General features: G+C 43.0%; 6 protein-coding genes and 1 non-coding gene across 8 annotated transcripts; 6 read left to right on the top strand and 1 right to left on the bottom strand.

Annotated features, from left to right (window-relative positions):
- The first annotated feature begins 148 nt into the window (after positions 1-148).
- LOC102722485 (N-terminal acetyltransferase A complex catalytic subunit NAA10) lies at positions 149-3,295 on the top strand. 2 transcript variants are annotated; one of them, XR_423447.3, is made up of 3 exons: positions 149-860; positions 945-1,048; positions 3,053-3,295. XR_423447.3 is itself a non-coding variant. In XM_006652819.3 (2 exons), the coding sequence occupies exon 1, from the start codon at positions 263-265 to the stop codon at positions 857-859; it is 597 nt and encodes a 198-aa protein (XP_006652882.2). In that variant the 5' UTR covers positions 154-262; the 3' UTR covers position 860; positions 3,053-3,295. The 2 variants fall into 2 exon arrangements, 1 of the variants encoding a protein (XP_006652882.2); XM_006652819.3 differs by lacking the exon at positions 945-1,048 and having other exon boundaries at positions 154-860.
- Positions 1,580-1,696, top strand: LOC121054322. The gene has a single exon (XR_005811726.1). It is a non-coding gene; the product is annotated as a small nucleolar RNA Z278 (small nucleolar RNA).
- A 731-nt stretch (positions 3,296-4,026) lies between the features above and the next one.
- Positions 4,027-5,069, bottom strand: LOC102722207. Its single transcript, XM_006652818.3, has 2 exons — positions 4,588-5,069; positions 4,027-4,405 (listed from the first exon to the last, which is right to left on the bottom strand). Exons 1-2 carry the CDS (start codon positions 4,945-4,947, stop codon positions 4,244-4,246), a joined length of 522 nt encoding a protein of 173 aa, XP_006652881.1. The 5' UTR covers positions 4,948-5,069; the 3' UTR covers positions 4,027-4,243.
- A 1,035-nt stretch (positions 5,070-6,104) lies between these two features.
- Positions 6,105-6,839, top strand: LOC102721919. Its single transcript, XM_006652817.3, has one exon. The coding sequence runs from the start codon at positions 6,293-6,295 to the stop codon at positions 6,557-6,559; it is 267 nt and encodes an 88-aa protein (XP_006652880.1). The 5' UTR covers positions 6,105-6,292; the 3' UTR covers positions 6,560-6,839.
- Positions 6,840-13,181: 6,342 nt separating this feature from the next.
- Positions 13,182-13,925, top strand: LOC102721637. The gene has a single exon (XM_015836413.2). The coding sequence runs from the start codon at positions 13,294-13,296 to the stop codon at positions 13,567-13,569; it is 276 nt and encodes a 91-aa protein (XP_015691899.1). The 5' UTR covers positions 13,182-13,293; the 3' UTR covers positions 13,570-13,925.
- Positions 13,926-15,654: 1,729 nt separating this feature from the next.
- On the top strand, positions 15,655-16,157 carry LOC102721356. Its single transcript, XM_006652815.3, has one exon. It carries the CDS (start codon positions 15,760-15,762, stop codon positions 16,012-16,014), a length of 255 nt encoding a protein of 84 aa, XP_006652878.2. The 5' UTR covers positions 15,655-15,759; the 3' UTR covers positions 16,015-16,157.
- Positions 16,158-17,849: 1,692 nt separating this feature from the next.
- On the top strand, positions 17,850-18,369 carry LOC102721070. Its single transcript, XM_006652814.3, has one exon. The coding sequence runs from the start codon at positions 17,950-17,952 to the stop codon at positions 18,211-18,213; it is 264 nt and encodes an 87-aa protein (XP_006652877.1). The 5' UTR covers positions 17,850-17,949; the 3' UTR covers positions 18,214-18,369.
- Positions 18,370-19,427: the final 1,058 nt, after the last annotated feature.

Below are 19,427 nucleotides of genomic sequence, written 5' to 3'. Positions count from 1 at the left end.
GTGGTGGAGTGGGCTCGAGAAGGTTACCCCTCTTCTCGTTGGAGAAGTAACAGTGGGCCGGCCCAATTGGCAAGGCCCACTTTCCAAATACGGCCCGTTTTATTCTAGGGTTAGGTCAAGCCACCGAGCTCTCTCCCTCGCCTCTATTAATTGGGAAGAGAGGCCGCCGCCGCCGTCAGCATCACCATCTCCGACCACCAATTCGCGCCGGAGAAGACACCACCTAATCCGGCGGAGAGGGGAGTGAGCGGCGGCGGCGAAGATGGTGTGCATCCGGCAGGCGACCATCGACGACCTGCTGGCGATGCAGGCGTGCAACCTGATGTGCCTGCCGGAGAACTACCAGATGAAGTACTACCTCTACCACATGCTGTCGTGGCCGCAGCTGCTGTTCGTGGCGGAGGACTACGGCGGCCGGATCGTCGGCTACGTGCTCGCCAAGATGGAGGAGGACCCCTCCGAGCCCTGCCACGGCCACATCACCTCCCTCGCCGTGCTCCGCTCCCACCGCAAGCTCGGCCTCGCCACCAAGCTCATGTCCGCCGCGCAGGCCGCGATGGACCAGGTCTTCGGGGCCGAGTACGTCTCCCTCCACGTCCGCCGCTCCAACCGAGCGGCCTTCAACCTCTACACCTCCACGCTCGGGTACCAGATCCACGACGTCGAGGCCAAGTACTACGCCGATGGCGAGGACGCGTACGACATGCGCAAGCCGCTGCGGCAACCGCAGCCCAAGAAGCACCACCATCACCACCACCACCATCACGGCCCCGGCGGTTGCTGCTCACATGATGCACCTCCTGCAGCATCTGGATCTTCTCCGCCATCTAATTCGCCAGAGAAAAAGGCCGAATCATGAGGTAACATCTTGCCCTTCATTACTAATTGATTGTTATTAATTACATTTGGAACGTTGATAGCGATGTATAGAAAATCGAAACTAGGTGTCGTGGTGTACTTCATGTCCATGTGCCTTTCCTCACCTTTGGCTCCTTGAGACTGTTCTTTCTCATGGTTGCCCAGTCATGGAGGCACAAAGTGATTCCTGGTGAGTTTAACGTGGGAGATAACAGTTTAATCTTGTGGTTATTCTTCTAAAATGTCTCACCACATCAATTTGGCCGATTGGATTGGGTTGCGGTTTGCTGGGAACTATGGCTTAAGACAATCCATGCAATCATGTTAAAATACTCTCCTCTACGTGCTCCGAGCTTATCTGAGCTTGTTCTGCTCTATGAATAGATGTAGCACTAACTTTATTTGTTACATGGAAATTGTGTCTTGTATGTTTATGTATTTTTTTCTTAAATACTATGCAAAATTGTTCAAGTAGTATTTGAGTTTCTTGCAATCTTTGCTATTTTTTTCGTTTGCATAGTAACCAATGAGATGTAGATATCTCCAAGTCCCTGTTTTTTGAGGGAGAACCTACTTGGGTTTCTACGTTGTAATGAGAGATATGGGATTTTACTGAGGTGTAGTAATACTGCTCATGATTTTGGAATTAAAAACAATTGTCATTTTTTTAACCTTAGTCTTGTGTGCAAAAGTAAAGATATTCAGATGTTAGTGTAATATGACCTATGATGCGTTGCCCAAAGTGTGAGATGTAGGTATCTTCAAGTCCCTGTTCAGTCAGGGAGAACCTACTTGGGGGGCCTACATTATAATGAGATTGATGGGCTGTTACTGAGGTCTAAACCTACTTGATTTTATTGCAAATTCTGCTGAGCATTTCTTAAAGATATTTATTCTGATGATGTGATTTTCCTGTGAATGATGATAATGTCTGCAAAATGGATGCCCTGTGGACTCAAGTCCCTGTTTCAGGGAGAACCTACTTGACAAAGCAGTGGATAACATGACATCAACAGATAGATCTGATGCATTTCATATTCTGTTTGAGTCTATAGACAAGTCTTGTTTGAGCTTAGCATTTGTTCTCCTATCAAAGAACTGTTTTATTGGTTATCTTGGGCTCCATCGTTTCGCAGTTGCAATTGCTTATAAGCCAAAATTTGAATTTTAGAACTTAACTTTGAACTTGGTTTTGTGGTTTTTTTCATTATGGTTTGTTTTACACATTTCGCTTTTGAGTCGCTATGGACACTTATATAAAAATTTTACCTGCAAATGCGAAACGATGAGAGCCCTTATTTTATGCCTTTCACGTTTAGTTCCCAATGACGATCATGTCTGCAAAATGGATATTCTGTGGATTCAAGTCCCTGATTCAGGGAGAACCTACTTGAGGAGGCAGTTGATAGTATGACATCAAGTGATAATTCTGAGGCATTATTGATAAGTTTGTTGTACTGTATATTTGTTTGCGACCTTTCTTTGGTAAGTTGAGGATGTGCATAGGCTTCTGATATGATTTAGTCCCTGTGTTGTCGGATGCTGTTTTTTTTTTGCCCTATTTTTATTATTATATCTTGCTGAAGTTCTGATCTGCCTACTTGATTAGGATCCAACATCTTGTTGGTAAACTTGATTGGTTGCGATTTACTTCACAACTAAAACAATAAACGGTCATCAAACTAAAACCAGAAACAGACCATCAATGATGATTCTGCCTGCAAAATGGATGTGTTGTAGATCCATGTCCCTGCTTATGGGAGAACCTATTTGTTGAAACGGCAGTTACGGCATCATATATGACATTAAGGTGGTGTTTGGTTGTTTAGTCCTAGGACTAAAAATTAGTCTCTGGACTAAAATCTTTAGTCCCTAATGTTTGGTTAGAGGGACTAAAAGTGCATCATATATAGAAATTTTGGTTAGGGGGCCGGTTTGAAAGGAAGTCTTAGTCTCAATTAGTGCTTCTGGAAGGGACTAATAGAGTAATACAATTTTAGACCCTTTTAGTCCTCCTTGGGTTTTTAGGGTTTAAATGAGACTAAAGTAGAGGGTACTAATGGATTAGTCACCTAAACCAAACAGGGCCTAACTCATACGTCTGATCATGCACGTTCATGCTCAGTGTTTTCCTGTGCTGATTCTTCCATGCCTGAACATATAGAGTAAGTTGCATTATTGTGTGTAATTGCAGAAGCAAATGGAGGAAAAGAAGAGCTGCCGAACCTATTGGACTTGTATGCGATGCTCTTATCTTTGGATAAAGGACTTGCCTTATTATTTACAAAGATAACAGATCTGTACTGTGATTATTTGTGTTTGTACTTTTGTAGGCATCTTCGATAGCCGATGATTCACTCGTTGGCAAAAGTCCATTGTAATGCTGTGATATTGACTTGCAAATACAATTTTAACTACTTTGCTGCTGTGCCTGTAATTTCTCTCTGGACTTGTGGAAATTTTGACACATTCGGCCGCATGTACTTGCGGTATTACACAAAAAATTATTTTTTGTGTAAGGATTAGTTTTAGTATTGGCGGTTATAGCATTCAGATAAGCATACGAACCAGCCAGGTTTCTCAAAGAATTCAAATGTTCGAACTGAATGTTAGAAACGAAAATAACCGGAGAGCAATTGCTAATTCCTTATGCAACACCTTTGCAAAATTGGTCAAATGTTCCATCTGAATGCTAGAAACGAAAATAATAGGAGGCCAGTTTCTGATTCATCAATTCCTGAAAATGATTGTGCTGACTTTGGTCTCGAACCTACTACAAAATATCATGTACGGCCATGTAAAACCCCAATTAAGCCCTGTTTAGTTCTTAAGATTTTTTCACAAAAACATCATATTTAATCTTTTAACATCTAAATGAAGCATTAAATATATATGAACATTAAAATTAATTGTATAGTTATGGGAAAATTGTGACACGAATCTTTTAAGCCTAATTAAGACGTGATTAGTCATAGTGCTACAGTAACCAATATGTGCTAATAATAAATTAATTAGATTCAAAAAATTCGTCTAGCTGTTTTTAATCGGAATCTGAAATTTGTTTTGTAAAAAAAAATATAAACTAAACAAGACCTAACATACTATAACATACTACGACAAGGTAGACAGATGCAGGCCCCCAATTAAGATACGATGACAAGGTAGACAGATGCAGCCGGTCAAAGGCTAAGCAATTGGCATTAAAATACAAGCTGAAAAGAAGCTTGAGTAATGGGTATGAAATTACAAACTGAAACGCTCCATTACACATGTATTGACATGGTAGAGTGAGCTCTATCGGAAGTGTTGACATGATGCCGGCAAGACGATTACTAGATCACTATCATCCGTGAATGGGATATGGATGAATTTTGATGTGATGGAGCTAGAAACCAGGGTCATCCCACTGCAGGACAGCGGTGCCCACGTTCTGCTCCCTCTTGAGCTTGTCCTTCAAGAACCAGTCACAAACACGGCCTGCGTTCAGCTCCTCTATGGGGACGCCTTCTTGCTCCGAGATCACTCTCAGCAGATTCAGAGACGAAATCTGGCACATACACCGATCAAGCAGGCAATCACATGATTACTCGTTCAGGCAAAATACCTCACCTGAACTTCAGAACACGGTAGGCTAATAATCTGTCAGTTACTGTAGTTACTTTTAGACTTAAGTTATTCATTCACGGTAATTTTATCTTGCAAGCTTGCAGATTGCAAACGGTCACTTACAGTGAGGCGGCAGAGGAAGCGCTCGTGGGTGCTGAGGCCGGACATCTCCACCAGCCCGGCCTCTTCCAAGCTGAGAAATGTCATCCTCTCTTGCTCCGCTCCACCGCCACCGCCATTGCTCTGCTCTTCCTCTTCTTCCTGCTGCTGCTGCTCCTCCTCTTCTTGGCATCTCCTCCTCACCACCAACCGCGGCACTGCGCCGGCCCTCCGGAGCTCGTCTCCCGCCCTCGCTGCAAGCTGAGCGGTGGTGTAGCGACCTGCAGGCAGGGTAGGGGACGCTCGCCGGAGCAACGGCCGCGACGACAGCAGCGCGGCCGGCTGAGGGTGGTGGGCCTTGCAGGCGCCGACCGTCTGCCGCATCGCCGCCTCGGTCTCTCGCGGCAGGTCTTGAGGCGACACAGACTCAACGTGACGTGCAAACGCGAGCGGCGCCGGCGAGCGACCGCGAGGAGGGAGAAGAGGTGTGCAAAGCGGATAACGTTAGCTTGACACAGAGACGGGCCGGGCCTTCCTACGATCACGTAGCTACTACGCTCCTGGGCTATCGCCACGAAAACGAACGTCAGATTCTGGGCCTGAGCTTCTGACATGTTAATCATGAATTTGGATTTAATTTTTAGGTTTTTTTATTATAGTTATTTTTAGTGTTCGTTTTTAAATTTCAAAAAATATTAATATAAAAGGTTTCGCTTATGCTTCTATACAGTAAGAAGATAATAAGGTTTCTAAAAAACATCATATCAAATCCTTGGACACCTAAATAAAGCACTAAATATACATGAACATTAAAACTAATTACACAATTACGGAGGAAATCGTGAGATGAATTTTTTGAACATAATTAGTACATGATTAGTCATAAGTGCTACAGTAACCAATATGTGCTAATAATTGATTAATTAGACTCAAAAAATTCGTCTCGTGGTTTCCAGGCGAAATCTAAAATTCGTTTTATAATTAGACTACATTTAATACTTCAAATGTATGACCGTACGCGTTTATATAACCTCTCTCTCAAAAACTTTTCCTATCTAAACGCAGCCTTGGTTGTAGGTTTATTTTTAGATAGAGTGATGGGTGGCATGTACCTGCTCGGCTGTGGCGCGAGTCCTTGGGTCTGTTTGGGGGAGCTTTTCCTAACTACAGCTTTTTCTAAAAGCTGCTTCTGACAGAAGCTGCCACAAACAGTCCACAGCTTCTGAGAATCTATAGTTACATATTCTAGAAAATAAACTATGAATCCAGAAGCTGGCGTTTAGGAGCTTTTCCAGATTCTCAGAAACTGGCTGCCAAGCAGCTACTTCTCAGAATCTAAATCTTTCTTAAACAGGCCCTTATCAGTTTACTCCCACGAGCTCATCCTATCTCCACGAATCTGCCAGTTGCTCGCAAGGGACACGAGACAAGATGGGCGCCACGGTGGTGAGCCACCCACCCAGCCGAGCCCTGGACAGGTAGTCAGATAGCGAGTTGCGGCATCATGCAACTGAAGCACCCGGTATCGCGGGAAAAACCAGCGAGCGCGGCCGCCTGTTTCGCGCCATCCCCTACCTGCACCCCTCAAGTATAAAGCCAGTACCACTCCAACCACCTTCTCGACCTCAACAGCAAAGCCATCGAATCATTCAATTCAGCTCACAACAAGTCACAGCTCGATCGATCGATTGACCAGTCACCGCACAGCGCAGCAAACGCAAGATCATCAATGGCGGGCGCGGCGAAGGCGTCGTGGATGGTTGCGATGAGCGTGGGCGCCGTGGAGGCGCTCAAGGACCAGGCGGGGCTCTGCCGCTGGAACTACGCGCTGCGGTCCATCCACCGTGCCGCCAAGGCCAACGCCGGCGGCGTCTCGCGGGGCAAGAAGCTGCCCGCCTCCGCGGCGGCGGCGACGGCGGCGGAGCGGAGGAGAGCGGAGAAGGCCGAGGAGGGGCTGAGGACGGTCATGTACCTCAGCTGCTGGGCTCCGAATTAGTGCATAAAACTCGATTCAGTACTAGCTAGAGTTGGAAGTGTAGCAACCATGGCTTAAGATTTGGCCTGTTGCTTTCTGATGTATATATACCACGATGATGATGAAAAGTTGAAAGCTTTTTGTTGCTTCATTGCCTCGTCGATCGGTTCTTTCCCCTTGTGAGTTCTGCGATCACGTTGGCTCACGGATTCGTAGCATTAGAATCCATCCAGGTCGGAGATTATGATATTCAGAACTGCAGTATAATTTGTCAAGATATCTATAAATATACAATACAGACAAGCACAGCAGCACAGGTTCTTAAGTTCGTTTGATGCGATTCATCAAAATTATGAGGAATGCATGGATCTTGGAGGAATCTGATGTGCAGGAGTCAGAAACCATAGCACAAGACAGGCGTCTTCTACCGGCGTTCTTGTCTGTTCGCAAACGCTGCAGTTGCTGCACCAGTAAACGTTGGAAGCCTGGAACGCCGGGCACGTTGGAAACCAGTTCGCAACACACTATTGACTTTAAATTCCCTCTCTTTTTTACTATGTGCACGCTTCCCGAATTACTAAAACGGTATATTTTTTGCTAAAAAAATTTATATAAAAATTGTTTTAAAAAATCATATTAATCCATTTTTCAAATTTACAATAGCTAATACTTAATTAATTATATGCTAATGACTATTCTTGTTTTGCGTGCGTTAATTTGATGGCTTTGAAGTCTCTCTTGCGAACGAGCCCCATGTCCCCATGTTAGAGATATGATCCGAATTATTATCTGTAATGTATTTGGATTATATTACTAGTTTCCTACTAGGTTTCTCCTAACCGTTTCCTACTTGGAGCAGGAGTAGGATTAGTTTCCTAATAGGATTCTGTTAGGCTTTTCCTATTAGGACTCTTTGATTTTCCCATATATATCTCTTGTAAGCTACACGAGAAGGGTGCGACGGCCCGGTGTATTCCCCTGCTATTGTAATCATTATTATTGCCGGTTGGCGCCCGTGGTTTTTTTCCGCAAAGGTTTCCACGTTATATCTGCTTTCTCGGTTATCTGGCCAATTTCCCTAACAAGTGGTATCAGAGTCAAGATCCGATCTACCGGTGGCAGCGTTCTTCGTCGTGTATCTACGGTCGGCGGTGGCAGTTCCGTCCAATACCTGTCGTGCACTCAAAACAGTACGGCAGCAAACAACAAAGCAGCTGTATCGTCTTGAAGTGTCAAAAGGTTTTTTTTTGGCGGAATTTTCTACGTGCACATCAGCCTTCGTATCAAGAAACTTTTCTTTTCTTTTGGAATCTATCATATTTTTTGATCTGCAATTTTTCTCAAAGTCTTTTACCAAAATTAGACATTGAGAAGTTTGATGGCAAGATCAGTTTCAGCATATGGCAGGTTCTTATGAGAGTTTTCTTGTACAAGTTGGTGTTTGAAAGGGAAAAACAATTCACCGAGGAGATTTTGGTTCTATTTATCACTTTGATCAAATTTCCCTAACAAGTGGTATCAGAGCTATCGGTTGGAAGATCTGATCTACCCGGCGGGGGTGCGATCCAATCTACCCCGGTTGCGGCTTTCATCGTCGCGTCTTTCGCCAGCGGTATATCTGTCGTTTCGTCCGGACGCGTCGTCGTCGTGCGTTTCCTGCTGCGGCACAGCAACAGCGATCGTCACTTCTCCTCACGCACAGCGCAGCAACAACTGCGTGCCTCTCGTCCTGCATTGGCCGCACATGAGCAGCAGCCCGTCCTCTGCACGTCATAACAGCAGTGCTGAAGCCTTCCTCTCCAACTCACGCATGTTTCCCAAGGTGGTGGTGATCAATATTCCATTGATTTTTCTACGTGCACACGACGGCTACACCATGAAGATTTTTTTATCCATGGAACCTATCATATTTTGATTTGCAATTTTTCTCGAACGTGTCTATCAAAAATAGACATTGAGAAGTTTGACGGCAAGATCAGTTTCAGCATATGGCAGATTCTGATGAGAATTTTCTTCTACAAGCTGATGTTTGGAAGGGAAAAAACAATTCACCGAGAAGATTTTGGTTCCTGTTTATCACTTTGATCAAATTTCCCGAGAGATTTCAATACTTCGTTTTGCTGTTCTGTTGGGTTCCCCCAATTTATACCAACAATTTCAGGATTTGATCCTACGGCGAGTTTTGAAGTATTACTCAATGCTTTTGTTTTGATCGCGTGATTTCAGAGGAACTGCTATGAGCACATGACCAATTTTTCATGAGGTTTATTAGGAGATTCAAGTACTTCGTTTTGGTTCGCATCTCTGTTGGGTTCCACCAATTTATACCAACAGGTTTAGGGTTTTATTCCCATTGCGAATTTGAAGTATGGATCACTGCTCCTATTCAAAACAAACGAGATTCTCGTTGTCCTCAAGTTTGGTTCGTGCTTATTATAGTCCAAAAGACTATTTGCCGCAAGGTGATTTTATCTATATGAGGTTTCTGGTGATTTCAATTTTTATGCTACAAGGGAATTCGTCTCAAGGTGGAGATTGTTAGAGATATGATCCGAATTATTATCTGTAATGTATTTGGATTATATTACTAGTTTCCTACTAGGTTTCTCCTAACCGTTTCCTACTTGGAGTAGGAGTAGGATTAGTTTCCTAATAGGATTCTGTCAGGCTTTTCCTATTAGACTCCTTGATTTTCCCTTATATATATCTCTTGTAAGCTGCACGGGAAGGGTGCGACGGCCCGGTGTATTCCCCTGCTATTGTAATCATCACTTCATAGTGGTTATTGCCGGTTGGCGCCCGTGGTTTTTTCCCGCAGGGGTTTCCACGTTAAATCTGTTTTCTCGGTTATCTGGCCAATTTCCCTAACACTCCAGCCAATGGCTTTCTCTACGAGCCTCCCATAAATGGTCTCTAGTTTACCGTCACCCAAAAACATATGGTAATTTAACGTAGTAATAATATATGTCCCCGAGGATTCAGTACTTGTTTGGTTGGAGAGTAACTTTGTCATAACTTAATTTACCAAAAGTGTATAAAGCTGGGGCTTCAAAAGAAAGTGTATAAAGCTACATAAAGTGTGGCTAACAAATCATTGGTCACAACTCACAAGGGTAGCAGGATTTAGCTTAAAACAGGAGTCCATAACATATGGGCTAGTCCTATTAAAAAAACTTAAAAAACCATATGGGCTAGTAAGTTATAAAAGTATAGCTTATGACAATTGTACTAACCAATCAAACATCCGTCTAACAAAGTGTGGCACATCTAACATGTGGCATGGTAAACTGTGGCCACGAAACAAATAGCCTCTGAATTTCTTCAAGAAATCATATACAATTTTAATTTTAACGTAGGACAGATCTGGAAACAAACCATGAAAAAACACCATTAACCATACACGTCCTTGAAGATATCAAATAAAAAATAGGAGGATTTACCTCAAACATATTTTAGATTGGCTCTTTCAAACAGAAAACTACCTCTCAACGCCTTCTCACAAGGCCACCGTCGGCTCCTAGGCAGGCAGCTCCGTCAGTTCGGTCTCCTACTCTCCTATTGCCCAATTGTTCTGCTACTGCCATTGTCGATAGCTTCCCTTGCCCTGTCTTGCTGAGTCAATAAGCCTAGAAGTAGGTAAATATGCCCCCTTCCATCTCAATATTCTCCGAAGTCGTGTAGAAGATGTAGGACTGTGGCTACTAAATGATAATTGAGTAATTATTTTGAATAAGATAAATGATTAAATTTTTATTTAAAAGTGAACTGTATCAAACACTAAAAACCAGAGAAATATATCTTATCTTTCCCTCCTCATCCCCTCAACCCCTCCACCTTGCTTTGGTTTTGTTGCATAGTTTGTTTCCTGAGTTGAATATCTAACCCACACGATCCCCGCAAAATTATATGTAGAAAAAAGCATAATTAAGACATGAAGTAAAAGGAACGGTAGAGCGCATGATTGCATGCATATGGATGATAAGGCGTTATTTGCAAACTTCTCTAACATCGAAATTGCAGTATGTTCACTCTGTCCGAATCATACCAAAGGCAGTACCAGCTCAATCTGCTGGAATTTGATCATTGACTTCGAACAGCTTTAGGAGAAAAAGGGGTAATGTGCTTGTCAGCTGACTAAACTCATCCAGCCCAACGATTTTTGTGTAGTCACTTGTTTAATTTGCACGTGTGTGGAGACTGGAGCTGCGTTTGGTCGCAACTCATGTGCTTTTTCCACAGGCCTTACTTTACCAACAGGCCGCTAAACACACACACCCAATCAAACTAAACACACACCCAATCAAACGATAGTTGAAACTTTTAGACCCCCACCGAACAACGCAAAATCTACGGCGGGTCTCTGACCTGCAACAATCCCGTAGAAAATCCATTCCCTTGTCAGCTGCGTGTCTGCCCTGCATTTCCAACGGCAGCGCCGGCCGCCCGATCATTTTACAGAATTCAATTCTATTATATATATAAATAACAGGAAAAGGAGACACCACATTTAATCTTATGAGCTAGAAAATTCCACATTAAACGAAGGAAATAAGAGAAAAAAAGATAAAATTTTTCAATCGGACAAGGACCAGGGTCTAGATAATTTTCTTTTCCAATCGGACTACGACCTGGATGTATGTTTCTATATTTTTCTTTTTTCAATCGTACGTGGACCAGGATTGGGATGTACGTTTCTATAAGAGAAACAAAAGGAGAAAAGAGCCGTTTCTTTTGAATAGGACTATGAAAATCAAAGAAAGATAATAAAAATAATAAAAGGAATCCATGCATATTAAAGTTTAGAAAAAACTAAATTGTGGATAAATTAAAAAAAAGTCCATGTGTAAATAAATCTCAGACTAAAAAGTTTAAAATAATTGATATTGAGGGAAGAGTCTATATATAAATACAATTTGGAAATATCTAAACGAATCAAATTAGAAATACAATTTCGGAATTAAAAATAAATAATAATAATAATAAGAGTCCACGTGTAAATATTGTTTAGAAAAAATTAAATCCCAGGTTAAAATTTTTAACATAATTAATATCGAGGGAAGAGTCCATCTGTAAATACAATTTGGAAAGATATAAAATTTTGGTTAAAAATTGAAAAATTAAGAGAAGGAGTCAAATGATAAATACAATTTAGAAGTATCTAAAATTTAAATTTTAAACTCAATACGATAGGAAGTATCTAAAATTTGAACTTTAAATTCAACACTATACAGAAAATTTTTTATGTACAATTTAGAATATATGTAAATGAGGTTCACGTAAAAATATAATTTAGAAAAATATCAGTTCAAATTAAACAATTGAAAAGTAATTATTATCCAAATAAGAGATATACAATTTATAGCGGTGGTAGCCGCGCAATATGCGTGGGCTACTGTACTAGTTATATCATAATATAAGTATTTTTTATTAATACTAATGATTTTAGTTATTTCAATAATTATAGACTCAATCAAATACTTAGAATGATAATATAATTAATTCAAAATGTTAATATTAATTATTTAAATGATTAAAAAAGATTTTTAATATCTTCTTAGTATATACTAACCAAAATGATATCTTCTGTATATACTTAAGAAAATACAAATAACTTAAAACCGAGTTAGTAGGCACGAAGAAGGCATGTTCTTTTGCTGGTTTAATAACCAGTGCGAAAATCACGGTAATGGATTAGCATATGATTAATTAATTGTTGGCTATAGAAAACTTAAAAGATAGATTCATATGATTTTTAAACAACTTTTTATAAAAATATATTTATAAAAAATAAATCATTTAATAATTCGAAAAACATGTGTGCAGTGTGCGTAGTAGAAGAGAATATGGGTTAGGCCCTGTTTAGTTCCAAAATTTTTTAAAAAAAACATCATCTAAATAAAGCATTAAAAATACATGAACATTAAAACTAATTACACAGTTATGGAGAAAATCGTGAGACGAATCTTTTGAACCTAATTAGGACATGATTAACCATAAGTGCTACAGTAACCAACATGTGCTGGTGACAGATTAATTAGACTCAAAAAATTCGTGTCACGGTTTTCAAGCAAAATCTGAAATTCATTTTATAATTAGATTACGTTTAATACTTTAAATATGTATCAAAAAATTTGATGTGATATTTTTACAAATTAAACAAGGCCTTAGCTGGCTTGCAAAAGAACACGGCCGAAATCGAGCAAGCTCAGCTCACATCAATCAGATAGCACACAGAGAATGACACGCTGCATTTTCCAGCAGCCGGAGATCCCACAGATCCACCCTGCGCCGGCCGTGCGATTACTGGAGCGTGACTGCGTGAAAAACGCGCCAAAAAAAGAACTTTGCGCCCGGACTTGCAGTACACCGCGTGGGATCTGGCTGCCAGCGGCACGGGGACTCGAGTCGTCCTCGTCACGTACTCAAGTTGCTGCCTGTTGCCTCCGTCCCATCTTATCGCCGTCCGCGCGGGTGGTGGTGGACGGCACAAACCGCTTCCGCGCCCGCGATGCAGCCGACCAGACGAGACGAGGCGGGCCACCACCACCGAGCCGAGACGCACCCGGTATCTGGGAAAACCAACGCGCGCGCCCACCTGTTTCGCCCCACCTGGCCACCTCCCTCCAGTATATATAAAGCCAGGCCTAGCTGCCGCTCATCAACACAGCATCAATCACCAATCCAATCAGTTCACTGCCCATCGCAAATCAACGGAATTCACAGTCCAGTCACAGCAAGAAGCTAAGAAGAGATCAATGGCGGGTGCGGCGAAGGCGTCGTTGATGGTGGCGATGAGCGTGGGCGCCGTGGAGGCGCTCAAGGACCAGGCGGGCCTCTGCCGCTGGAACTACGCGATGAGATCGATCCACCGAGCCGCCAAGTCCAACGCGCGCGCCGGTGCCGGCGCCGGCGCCTCGCAGGCCAAGAAGATGCCTGCTTCTGCGGCGGCGGCGGCGGAGTGGAGGAGGGCGGAGAGAGCCGAGGAGGGGTTGAGGACGGTCATGTACCTCAGCTGCTGGGGTACAAATTAGCATAGCTTTGGTCGCTACTCGCTAGCTATAGGAGTCGGGCTTGGAAGTGGTAACCATGGCTTGAGACTTGCCGGTTGCCTGTTCCTGCTTGATTGTATATACCACGATGATGATGATAATGGTGAAAGCTTCTGGTACTTGAGTATAATTGTTGTGTCATGGCCCTAATGCTTTGAGATCGTGATAAGTTCTTCCTTGGTAGTAGTACCTGATTTCGTTCTTAAACAGGAAGAACTTGCTTGTCCTGACAGAAATGAGACGATTCTGAACCCTGCACTGTGGCTACGGAATTAAATATTCACTGATTCACATCCATGCTGAATTGACTATGGGATCACGATCAGTCATTTTTTTTTCTATCTTTGTATTATAAGTGCTGTAACTTACAAGAGCGGAGAACAGCAGGGTGGAAATAAACATAGAAAAAGAAGAACGCTAGCGCTCGTAGGATGATACTACTATCTGGCAGGGGGGCACCTCGGCTTACCGTCAAAGCGCGGGTTCCATCGCCTGCTTTCACCATTGAAGACCTGTTTAATTCTTTTTTCTGGTTTGCTTAATTACCCATCCCGGCGGCTCAATTGCGATCAGTAAGCATAGAACGACGGAGCCAACAAATGAGGTGTCATCAATCTATTTTCAGAGCCTATGTGAGCATTTCCTTCTGTTCCCTTGCTTCCCAAAATTTGTCGATCAAATTAATCTGATGCAACAAATACAGTTTAGTCTAAACGATATTCACTCGGAGGAACTGGATCAAAGTCATCGCGCACAAAGCGCAGGGGTCGCAAGACGCTGAGACGAGAAGTATGCAGTGCAGGTGCAGGCGTGCCGCACCTGATATCTTGGAAAACCATGTGCTCCAGCCTCTGGTTTGCCCTGCCCACTTGCTCGGCAACCTCCCACAACTCCGCTGTCACTCAGCTCGATCAGAAAGGCAAGGAAAGATTGCACTTGCAGGTCGCAGCGCCCGTGTGCTTGAAACTTGATGAAAAAGAGTGTGCAGCAATCATAATCTGATCATCTGATTCCGTAAGGTTATACTCCCTTTGCCCAAAAATAAGCTAAACTTTTGACCATCTGTGTTTAGAGTTTGATCATCTGTTTTATTTAAAAAATTATTTGATCATCCGTCTTATTTTTAAAAAACTAAAAAATTAGAAAAAATTAATCACACATAAAGTACTATTTATGGTTTATTATCTAATAAAAACAAAAATATTAATTGTATTTTTAATAAGACGAAACTTCAAACATTATTCCTAAAAGGTGAAAGATTGGTTTATTTTGGGACGAAGGGAGTACATGAGAAAAGCCAATTGATACATTTTTAAATAAAAAATTATGGACAACATTTTATGTGTGTTAATATTAACTATAAAATTAATAAAATATAAATTTAGGTTTATAAACATAAGAAAAAAGTCTTATCTTTGTGTAAGTAATTAAAAGTGGCTGCACGGTCGTTACTTCATATAGAAAAAGGTGCAACTACAACTCTTATGCTGCATTAGGCTGTGTACCCATAGAAACGTTTACTTCCCTTTTTTTTCCACACACATAATTTCCGTCTGGCTAAATACTTTTTACAAAAGTATTTAACAAAGAAGTCTCTTAACACTTGATATATCATACGCTATTCTACCATTATATACCGTGTGATGAAATACTTAATTAATGCAGCGACGGATCAACCAACCCAAAAGATAGAGCAATAGATCTAGCTATAGACACCGTTTACCATTTGATCGGGCTATAAGATTCGTAAACCAAATGATTCGGCCCATACGGGACCAACCCTGCGTGGCATCTGCAGCGACACGCGTCCTTGTCGGTTACACTGCCCATGTGGAGGTGGGCTCCTCGCAACAGACAACCAGCTTCCATACCTCGAACAAAGACAACTCGGGATGAGGTGGGCTGCATCGCCACGGGGGCCACCGAGCCTGGACGGAAGCGAATTCCGGCGTAAACAAGCACCCGGTATCCCGGGAAACCAACGCGCGGCGCCTCCTGTTTCGCCCAACCCGTCCTCCCTTCCACCCCTCCTCTATATAATCAGGCCCCCTCTCCCTCCCGTTCTTCATCAACACAGGCTACACAGCATCAGTTGTCCAGTCTCAGTACTCACTGCTACAAGAAAAACCAAGCTACGGATCGAGTTTGATCCAATTCTCAATCTCAAGCCCAATGGCGGGTGCAGCGAAGGCGTCGTGGATGGTGGCGATGAGCGTGGGCGCGGTGGAGGCGCTCAAGGACCAGGGCGGGCTCTGCCGCTGGAACTACGCGCTGCGGTCCATCCACCGCGCCGCCAAGGCCAACGCCGGCGGAGCATCGCAGGGCAAGAAGCTGCCCGCGGCGGCGGTGGCGGAGCGGAGGAGAGCGGAGAACGCCGAGGAGGGGCTGAGGACGGTCATGTACCTCAGCTGCTGGGGTCCCAATTAGTGTATGTTGCTGCTCGATGTTGGGAGTATTAGCTTAGGAGTATGCGGCAGCAGCCATGGCCTGAGAACTCGGCCGGTTGCCTCCTGATTGTAAAATACCTCGATGATGATGATGATGATGATAACTTCTGTTACTTGAGTATATTTGTCTGTCTCATAGATCCATTTGCATTTCTGAAATTCATCATTCATGTTACTATGTTAGCTTGGGGATATGGGTGCTTTCAAGCGATCAACACCAAAGTTGTCAGAAATATAACGAGAGAGTGCTAAGAAAAGATTATTGAAGGCATTTTTTTTATTTTTGTTGGAGATGGTTATTTCTATCCATCTCTATATCCAAATCCAAGTGGATATATACTGAATATCGAAGGCAAATAAAATTGATTAGATGACAAGTTCTTTGACGCAGTTAATCATGTATAAGGTGGTGTTGGGTGGTTAGTCCCTATTAAATCGGCGGATGTTTAGACACTTATGGTAATATTAAACGTAGATTATTAATAAAACCCATCTATAATCTTAGATTAATTTAGAAACGAATCTATTGAGTCTAATTAATTAGCTTATATGATATTACTGTAAATATAAGTTAATTATAGATTAATTAGACTTAAAAATTTATCGCACGAATTATTAGACTTAAAAGTTTATCGACGAATTTGCTCTTATTTATATCATTAGTGGTATAAATATTCTGCGTTTAAAATTTATAATAAATACTCTAAACGTCAAACGTCCTTGCCGCAAGCATGAACTATAGGGTTGGAGGCTGGAGTATACAGCCTGGAGCTACGGAGGGTTGGAGGCTGGAGGAGACAGGACAGGAGAGTCCCGGACCATGACACTGATTGAGTGACATATGTCCTCCAGTGCTGTTGTCTCTGTTCGCGCACTGGCAGTCTCGCACCCGGTATATTGGAAAACCATGTCCTCGAGCCTCTGGTTTTCCATGCCACCTCCCATAACTCCGCTCTCACAGTCACCACTCACCAGCAAAACACCTCAACACGCATCCCAATTCGACCCAGCGGTTAACAGTTTGCAGCACCGAGTGAGTGCACGAAAGGGATACAATATTACAATCACTCGCAAAAAATTACAGCCTTCAAAAACGACCCAGGCTTAAATTAGCAGCACTACTAGACTAGCAAAAGATAAATCGGCAGACCTTAGCGGGGTGATTATCAAAAGGTATATTTATAAAAAATAATCTATAAATTAAATTTTATATATAGGTTCTTAATGATTTTAAAAACTAATAATAAAAAGTAAACTACGATGAAAACTATAAAATCAATTTTAAATTTAAGTTAAAAAATCAAAATTTAGCTTATAAACACAATAATAAACGAAAAAGACAATGATGTTAACCTATGCGCTTAAACCGAAAAATTAAGTTGTTCATATACGAAATGAAATGAAAAAAAAAAGTTCTCAACTGACAAACTCGTCCACCCCGGTAAACCCGCCTCGTTTTAGGACTAGCCACTGCTTTCGTGGGACCCACCTGCAAGTGGCACGCATCCTTCTCACCCACTCGGCCACTCGTACAGTCCTACTCGTTCAATCCTATCCTATCACTGCACGCATGGCATGGCCCAGCCGCACGCAGCAAAAGCACCTCCTCCCCTCCTAGGCCCGGCGGGTTCTCGCTTAGCTGGACGAGACGTGGTGGGCGCCGCGCGTGTGATACCCCTGGCCGAGCGAGCCACCAACCCGAGCGGAAAGCGACGAGTGCCGCGGTGGAACCGCCGGTATCCCGGGAAAAACCAACGCGCGCGCGCCTCCTGTTTCGCCCCGCCCCTCTCGGTATAAAGCCCCGGCTCCACCCCCTCGACCCTCTCCTCAATCCAACACAGCATCAATTCAGCTCACTGCAAAGCGAAGAAGGCTTCACAGATCGGTAGTACACCACCAGCGATCGGTGTCGTCAATGGCGGGTGCAGCGAAGGCGTCGTGGATGGTGGCGATGAGCGTGGGCGCGGTGGAGGCGCTCAAGGACCAGGCGGGGCTCTGCCGCTGGAACTACGCGCTGCGGTCCATCCACCGCGCCGCCAAGGCCAACGCGCGCGCCGGCGCCTCGCAGGCCAAGAAGCTGCCTTCTTCGGCGGCGGCGGCGGCGGAGCGGAGGCGAGCGGAGAAGGCCGAGGAGGGGCTGAGGACGGTCATGTACCTCAGCTGCTGGGGTCCCAATTAGCTAGGCCATCAGTGTAGTAGTAGCTCGATCGGAGCGATGGATCTTCTCTACTGGGGTTAATTAGCAACCATGGCCGGAGACGTAATTGGCCGGTTGCTCCCAGCTGATTGTAATATACCACCACGATGATGATGAAAAATTCTGTTACTTGAGTACGTACACCTGCCTCTTTGCCTCATGTTTTGCATTTCTAATTGTAATCGTCGAGAACAATGTGTCGAGTGACAGATATCCTCAGTGCAGATGATTATATACACATGAGAAAATACAGAAATAGCCATTTCTATTTCAATGAAGGACGAGAAAATAAAAACCATGAATTTAATAAGAAATGGAGACAATGTTTCGACAGTGCTCAAAACGGCTGTCGGCTAAAGCTTTTTTCTAGCACGCAAAACAAATAATATCATCCGTGTATGCTTAATAAATTATTAACTATTGTAAACTTAAAAATTGGATTTCTAAAGCAACTTCTAGATAAAAATGTATTTTTACACGAAACACTGTTTATAGTTTGAAAGCTTGCTTACGAGAAACGTTGTAACTGAACCCATAAGCTATTTAGGACACACGAACACTTGAGGAAAAGTTCCACTAAAATTTTCTAAAACCGGACACCATTTGCTAAAAAAAAAGATATCATGTCAAATTTCCTCTAAAACCCTTACGAATTAAGTCATTTCAAATGAGAAATTTGTTTCAAAGAGTCGTATTATAAAATTTTCCATACAATTTAAATCCTACAATATTCTTGTCAAAATGCCACTAAGTTCTTCTGAAGTAATCAAGCAACAGGGCAGGTGTATTCTAGCGGTGTGTTAATTTGTCTGCATATTCACATAGTCGACTCAGCACCAACAGCAAAAAAACGCTGAGAGATGCAGCAGTATTCAGCACCTGGTATCCTGGAAACCATGCCCTCCAGCCGCTGGGTTTCCTTACCCCGGCCTCCCATAACTCCGCGTTCACCGTCACCGGAAGAACATGTGGTAATTTGTTAACAATCCTCACCTAACGCATGTGATGTGAGTCAGTGCCTGGAAAGAAAACGATCGTTAGTTTATTGCGCACCAAGAAGGCAAGAAGATTGCATGATGTCTCAGGCGTCAAATTAGTATTACTTTGATCGGATTAGATTTAGTATTCCGTATTAAATTGGCACTTTGGCAGATCCTTATCATCCTGTGTGCTGCAAGGGAGGCAGTAGTACATAC

Source organism: Oryza brachyantha, chromosome 4 (assembly GCF_000231095.2).
Source record: "Oryza brachyantha chromosome 4, ObraRS2, whole genome shotgun sequence".
NCBI classification, from domain to species: domain Eukaryota; kingdom Viridiplantae; phylum Streptophyta; class Magnoliopsida; order Poales; family Poaceae; genus Oryza; species Oryza brachyantha.
Note: the sequence above shows the minus strand (reverse complement) of the source record. Positions and strands in the feature narration are given on the sequence as shown.

Excerpts from the sequence above, each read along its gene's own strand:
- LOC102721637 (XM_015836413.2), top strand. The coding sequence starts at position 13,294 with ATGGCGGGTGCGGCGAAGGCGTCGTTGATGGTGGCGATGAGCGTGGGC.
- LOC102722485 (XM_006652819.3), top strand. The coding sequence starts at position 263 with ATGGTGTGCATCCGGCAGGCGACCATCGACGACCTGCTGGCGATGCAG.
- LOC102721356 (XM_006652815.3), top strand. The coding sequence starts at position 15,760 with ATGGCGGGTGCAGCGAAGGCGTCGTGGATGGTGGCGATGAGCGTGGGC.
- LOC102721919 (XM_006652817.3), top strand. The coding sequence starts at position 6,293 with ATGGCGGGCGCGGCGAAGGCGTCGTGGATGGTTGCGATGAGCGTGGGC.
- LOC102721070 (XM_006652814.3), top strand. The coding sequence starts at position 17,950 with ATGGCGGGTGCAGCGAAGGCGTCGTGGATGGTGGCGATGAGCGTGGGC.
- LOC102722207 (XM_006652818.3), bottom strand. The coding sequence starts at position 4,947 with ATGCGGCAGACGGTCGGCGCCTGCAAGGCCCACCACCCTCAGCCGGCC. Across the intron at positions 4,406-4,587 it reads GCTTCCTCTGCCGCCTCACT|ATTTCGTCTCTGAATCTGCT; the intron begins GTAAGTGACCGT and ends TGTATGTGCCAG.